This window comes from Buceros rhinoceros, unplaced genomic scaffold (genome assembly GCF_000710305.1).
Source record: "Buceros rhinoceros silvestris isolate BGI_N320 unplaced genomic scaffold, ASM71030v1 scaffold16360, whole genome shotgun sequence".
NCBI classification, from domain to species: Eukaryota; Metazoa; Chordata; class Aves; order Bucerotiformes; family Bucerotidae; genus Buceros; species Buceros rhinoceros.
Genome location: NW_010390309.1, coordinates 9,439 through 16,381, shown reverse-complemented (window position 1 = coordinate 16,381; position 6,943 = coordinate 9,439). Strand labels below are relative to the sequence as shown.

Sequence of the window (6,943 nt, the reverse complement as noted above, 5' to 3'; positions counted from 1 at the left end):
CACTCTTTCTTGCTCTGTTGGCACTAGATGTCAGGCTACATTCTTGCTTTTGCTGCTGCTGTATAGTTCATAGTTGGCTTGGAACAGAGTCTCATAGGAACATTGGAGGTATGCCTTTTCTTTCTAAAATCTTGCCAATTAAATTAGTTTACGGTTTCCACAGTTTTGTCTTCAAACAGGAGATGGATTTTCGTTTATTGTTCAGATGAACATTCCGACTGCTGGGTTTGTATGCTGAGGTTCTCCTTCCCTATGAAAGTCAGTACTGATGTTGATCTCTGTCTAGCTGGGCTGCTTGACACTGCAGGTCATAAGAGAAATGCATATAGCTTAATTTCCCGGAATAGCCACTTTGGGGCAGCCTTGTCAGTGGTACTAGGTGTAAGTTAAATATATCTTACAGATTCAGTCATGCTTGGGAATTGAGCTTGTCCTCACCTGTTTGGTGACCTTGTGGCTGTTTACTTTTTTGTGAGCCTACCTCCTTATTTCAGTAAGTGATAATCTCTGAGCTATTGGGATAAAAGTTGGATGAGGGGAAAGGGAATGTCTCCTCAGGAAACATAAGCAGTTCCAGTGTGCCCAAAATGAAGTTGTTGGTTGTTTTCTCTAATGTTTTTCATGGTTTCCATTATGTGATATGAAATGTAGGAATGCCATAGGAAAACCTTGCCACCTGGAAATATGCTAACATCTAATTGCTGAGGGTAGCATGGAGTTCTAGAAGGCATCCTGTAAACGGTTGGATCCCTGTGTGAAGCAGGGGCATAGTAACAAGGAATGATGCTTCTGAACTAAAGAAAGAATCATAGGAATGTGTTCTCAGAAAACTTACACCAGTATAATTAATACTAACTTGTCAGGTTTGGTTGTTGGTTTTTTTTTTTAGTTTGCTCTTTTTTGATTGTTTATGGAAGATTGATCAGAGCTTAATCTGCAGGTCATGTGCAGCCACACAGTTTACTCTGATAAGAAAAAATGCACTGGAAGAATAATCTCTGATGCCCTATGATTAGAACTGTTACTGACCTTAGGAGAGAGCAAGAAGGATAAATACTGTAGTGGTGCTATAGAAAAGAAATCTGTTTTGGAGGGTAGAAAAAGTTTAGAATATTTGCATAGGGGCTGTATAAAAGCTACGGCTCAGCACAAGTATATTGAGTTTGAATTTCAGTTTAAAAAAAGTCAGTAATTGAAACCATTTCATTCAAAATAATGTATGATCCTGAAATGTGTTTACAGGAGTGTTCCAGTTCTGTTCAGGGATGAGAAATAGCAAAATCAGTTCAGCTTTTTCCCATTTCCGACATAGAGTACTTTTTTTTCAGGCTGCTGTTCAGAATTCTGTTGTTCAAAATTGTTGTTTAGGTGTATTTGAACTATTTTTAGTTAATTGGCATGTTATTGAAAATATAAAAGTCCTCTTCCCTAAGGCATCCCTTCTTAGATACTCTTTTGTTTGAGTTGAGTCAACATAAATGTAAAAAGCTTTTTCTCAGCTTGTATTTACCTTTAAAAGCTCCTGGTCTTCTATGTCAAACTAAAGAATGTGTTGCGTGTCAATGCCTGACGCTTTTCCTAAACATATCAGTTAAAAAAAAAAAAAAATTACCGGAAAACCCCAACAAACCTTCGCAAGACATCCATTCATTTTGACAGAAGTGGAACTCCAGCTTTTGTAAGGCCACTAGGTGTCACTGTCTGCTCGCCGGTCAACAGTAATTCGTCTCTGCGGTGGGAACTTGTCAAGCCACGTGCCATACTTCTGCCGTCTATATTTTGGGGGTGATGCTGTTTCTAATGTTCTTTCTTTGTAATGTTTTGTTATGTAATGCTTGATATAACGAAAGCTTCCTCTTTTCTATCATAAATAATTTGTTAATATTTGGGGTTTTTTTCTATTTAGGGTGATATTTGTGAACCTGATTTTATAAAACGGCTCTTCGAAACTGAGAAAATAGATATAGTCCTTCATTTTGCAGCCCAAACGCATGTAGGTGAGCATTGTTGAGTGTTTTATTATTTTCTATGAGTATATTGGTTTGCGATATATACTAATATTTTTTGCCTTTTTATATAAAACAAGGATACAGTTTGTCTCTACAGACTACATGATTCAAGATTTGGTGGCCTTTTCAACTTAAAGGGGTTCACAGCCTTAATTTAAAAAGTGGTTAATCTGAATGTTGTTTATTTTGATTGTGCGTAAATGGTGATGCCTTTTTTTTTTTGCATTACATTTTAAAATTCCATCTAGACACACATGTAACTGGCAGTTTACTGGTGGAGTTATGAGGACAGTGGTAAAAGAGTTTGTACATAGTCTTACATTTTTACTTGATTGACTCCAACCTTGCAGGGAAAAAACGTAGTGTGAAAGCTGAAGGATTAGGAATTGTTCCTTTCAGAATTCTGGCTGCATTCTAAAAAGAGATAGAATGAATTTCAGATGACCACTCTTCAGTAACACTGTTATTGAGAACTGTCCGTACCGTAATCCTTTCATGATGAGAAGAAATCCTTGAAGAATTCTCCAGGAAAATACCTACCAAAATTGTCATATTCGATATGCTCAAAGTCATTAGGTCATTGGGACAATTCTAAGAATTAAAACAGGTGCTAGTTATATTACCGCATCTTACAACTGTCTTTGAATGATACTTTTCTACTGAACTTGACCCTTCCTACTGGAGAGGGTAAGTAGTTAGGCTGCCACTTAAAGTTAGATAATGCTATTTCAAATGGAATCATTCATAGCCAACAAGCTTTTCCTCCCGATTCCAGCCTCTTGTTGAGAGCAAGGATTTTGTCTTCAGGAAAACATGGAGAGTGTCTTCATTTAATAATGACCTTGCTATCTGCCAATCAAAGAACTAGTGATAAAGTCCCGGTCTATACTGCAGCCTCTAATACTATTGTTCAGTAGAAGGCCACATCTTGCTTATATTTAATCAGAATTGTCTGGCTTTTTTAATGTAGATCTTTCATTTTTGCGTGCCCTGGAATTTACATATGTGAATGTTTATGGCACTAATGTGCTGGTTGCTGCTGCTCATGAAGCCAATGTGGAGAAGTTTGTTTATGTCAGTACAGATGAAGTATATGGAGGTAGCACCGATGAGGTGAGTTTGAAAGAGCACAAGGGTTTTTCTAGCTTTACTTGCTTCTAATAGTGAAAACAAAGAGTCTAACTTTCCTTGGCTTCTAAATATATGACTTGAGCTATTTCTGACAGTGCTGGAACTTGTAAAAAAAAAAAAAAAATACTGGTTGTTTCTAGAAAGCTAAGTATGAAAATTGTCCTGAATTTTTTTTTTGTAGAATGCTTTATGTTGAATGTGTATTGCCTACAGCAGTGAAACTGGGGTCATTAATGACATGTGAATACCCCTCAGAGATAATATCAAAGGAATGTATTATACAAATTTTACCTTGGAGTATTAATGAGATTTCAGTAATGCACACAGTATGTTGTTTGGTGGTTGTTGTTGTAGGGGGGTGGGGTTTTTTTTCTTACTTTTTTCCTTCTCTGCCTTGACTATGAACTGGCAGGGAGCTGTTTTTATACTTTAGCTAAAATACTGACACAACTGTAGGTACTGACAGTTTGAACAGGAACTAGTTCCTGTATTCTCGGATGAAATATGTGGAAGTTTCTCATTGTTCTATGGAAATCTCTTTGATTCTTGCTGATATATGCTTGACCTTAATTCAGGAGATGTAATCTAGCTCATTCAAAAGACAAATTATGTGTGCCCGTCTTTCTAAAGACATAAATATGGCCAAGGAGTCTTGTGCCACAATCCATGAAAATACTAAGGTATTTCAGAAAAGTCACGTGCGCTTTCTTATTGTTGCAATATCTTTATCAGTTCCTTCAATACAACTTTAATCTGTAGACTTCTGTGATGCCCAAGGATGTGATTTGGCTGATAGAACTTCAAGGGAACTTTTTCTGCCTCTGGACCTTGAAAAGAGCACTTAATCTGGTTTTCATTCTCTTTGTGAATCATAGTAGAAGTTCTTGAAGAGAGTGGTGGGATTTTTTTGGGAGGAGAAAGGTCAAAAAGTAAACCAGAGTCAATTAATTTCAGAGGTAAAGGTCAAGCAAGAACAGTGAGTCTTTTAACCACATGTTAAGGTGATTGAGTTGCACCTCAGCCAGTGTAGAATCCTTCCTTTCTTTGGTTCATTATTGCTTTTTTTTTTTATTCTTCTTTCAAGCAAGAAGTAGATAGAAGTGGCAGGATAGCTGTGAAACTATCTGTCCTGTAACAGGTCAGAATTGTTGAAGCCTTGCTTTGGGGGGCTTTGGGTTGAGATTCAACTTTTCTTATAGAAATGACGTTTATAGAAAAGGGAGAATGGACCCCTTTTATTTAGGACTGAGAAGTCAATTTGCTAGCTGTGGTGCCATGGCACTCTGAGGCAATATGAGCATGAAAAGGATTGAACATTCCTGTGGCAACAGGGATTATTTCACAAAGTAAATATCTGTGGACTTGCTACTGTGAGGTACTCTGCTAGAAGTTTAAAAATATTACTGTTGTTATTCTGGCCTTGTCCTGTGTTTGATAAATAGATTCTCTTTTGTTACTGGTCTTATGCTGTGAGTGGAAAGGTGATCACCGCAGACCGGTGTGCTTGAATATTTAGGGTGTTTTATTTTGGTTGCAACTGCAGCTTTTGTAACTTTTACTTCTGCCCAGATAAGCCTTAATTGAGTTATACAAATTTTTCTTTACATTTTAGGAGTTTGATGAATCCTCACCGAAACGTCCAACAAATCCGTATGCCTTTTCTAAAGCAGCTGCAGAGTGTTCTGTTCAATCTTACTGGGAAAGGTACCAAGTAAGTTGATGCAAGCTTCAAAGACTCTGAAACCCAAATGTCTGTGATACGTATGTAAAAGTGTAAAAAGAAAAATCAGTCCACACAGTGCCACCTCTTTCCTCACTGCTAGTCTTGTGGTCTGGATGTGTCAGAGGACATCCACCTCTTATTGGTGGAGATACACGGCAAGACAGTGGGGAGAGGTCAAATGTTTTTAAATTTTTGGGATTCTGAACTGTAGTGTCTAAAAATGTTCTTTGATAAAATGGTCAAAGAGAATGTTAGCAATTTAAAGTGTTAAGCTTGAAGGAAGCCCATTTATACAGAAGTAGAATATATAAAGTTCAAACTGTATTAAGACTAAGCTTATAGTGAAAGCAAAAAAAAAAAAAACCCAAAACCCTGCAAAAGCTATTACTCAGATTTGTTTAAGCAAAAATATTCAAAATTTTAAATACTTTAGTCTTTTGGTCTTAACACGTCCTGCTGCACTGTTGTTTTTGACATAAAGCTGACCTGAATAAGATGTTAATGACTGTGAAACATTTTCATGGAATAAGTAGTAGTAACCCAGTCAGTCTTCAGTGAAACGATACATGTATGTAATGTCTAATGGTGGTTCTGTGGCAAGACTGAGAGATGCAAACACTTCTTGCTTGTGGTGCTTCTAACAGTCTGAGAAGGCTGGAGGCCCTTGCCTGTTTGATAGAAGTGTTACCGAAAATTCGGAAGAAAAAGTTAACAGCAGTGTAGCATTAAGAAGCAGGCATTTTCTTACTAGTGCTGGGTGTGAGGGGTGTATCTTCCCTAAATCATGCACCCCGTATGCTGCCCCAGCCAAAGCTTATATCACTTGATTACATGCATATTCATTATTTTCCCCCAAATAATCATACATATTCTAAAACTAATTATTAATTTTGCATAGCTGTTACGCATGCGGCTTGAGTATCAGTTTCCAAACAGCTTAGCTCACACTTTCTCTTCTGTTTTGTCGTCTTCTGTACCGTAGACTTGTAGTTTAGATTTTTTTCTCATTCCTTTCCCAGAACGCCAAGGTTTTTATATCTCTATTGTAAAGACTAGTATTTACAAGGTAACATAACAGAAGTATGGCTAGCTTAATTCATAAATGTTTGTAAGGGCTTGTAGATGTTTGAATAAGCACTGTGGGTGTGTCAGTTCATTATTTATTGATCAGCAAGAAGCCTACAGGTTTTTACTGCTATATATTTTCTTATGTAATCATATGCATGTTTCATTCTCTTAAGTTCCCAGTTGTTATCACACGGAGCAGTAATGTTTATGGACCACACCAGTACCCAGAAAAAGTAAGTTAAACCTGTGCTTTACTCTGAGCTTCAGTATACCATAATTTAAGTTTGTAGTGATGTTACTTTTTACTCATAAGAACGGACTGATTTTTGAACTGTCTTGCAAGTATATTTGTCCACACTTACCTGTGATTATATATTTTGATCTCACACTAACATGTACCATCAACACCATGAGCACGTATTTTTTGGTTGTCAGTAAAGCATCAGTTAGAGATTTCTAGTTATTTACATGGATTTTACTACACTGGGTTTGTTCTGTAATTTTTCTATTTTTCAAAGCATATCTAACTGCCCTATGTCTGGCAGAGTTCCCCTACAAATTACATTAGCTCACATGTCATGTGCTGTAATTAATTAGGAATGTTCAGTAACTAAGGTAAACATTTAAACAAAAGTAAATTGTGAGAGAGCAGAATATTTGGTATAGAGAGGTGTTACAGCCTATATAGGAGTAGGTAAGATGAAGCTATAGCAATTACCTACAAGATGATAAGTAGCGCAGAGTGTCTTTTCTACGCGTGTGTCTATATAAACCTTGTAGGGTAACCCTTTAAAGAGGTTATTGGTGAGAGAGAGTTGCCTTTGTGGGCAGTAACAAGATCTGCCGTGCTGGTGAATGGAAATACACTGACGGAATGACAGCGATACACATACATACTCTTTGTCAGAGCTTTTGCAAAATGTAGCTATATTTTGCACTTCCAGTGGAGTATTTCTTAATTTGAATTGCTTTTTATATGTTGGGTTTTTTTTTGCAAATAGATTTATTTTTC

At 36.9% G+C, this 6,943-nt stretch overlaps 1 protein-coding gene across 1 annotated transcript in view; it reads left to right on the top strand.

Moving 5' to 3' along the window:
* TGDS (TDP-glucose 4,6-dehydratase) overlaps nt 1-6,943 on the top strand; it is a gene marked incomplete at its 5' end in the record, with an annotated part of 13,595 nt that overhangs the window by 2,016 nt on the left and 4,636 nt on the right. The window contains 4 exons of the mRNA XM_010137417.1: nt 1,907-1,997; nt 2,980-3,122; nt 4,753-4,851; nt 6,105-6,164. Of these exons, the coding sequence (XP_010135719.1) occupies nt 1,907-1,997; nt 2,980-3,122; nt 4,753-4,851; nt 6,105-6,164 (393 nt within the window). The remainder of the gene's footprint in view (nt 1-1,906; nt 1,998-2,979; nt 3,123-4,752; nt 4,852-6,104; nt 6,165-6,943) is intronic.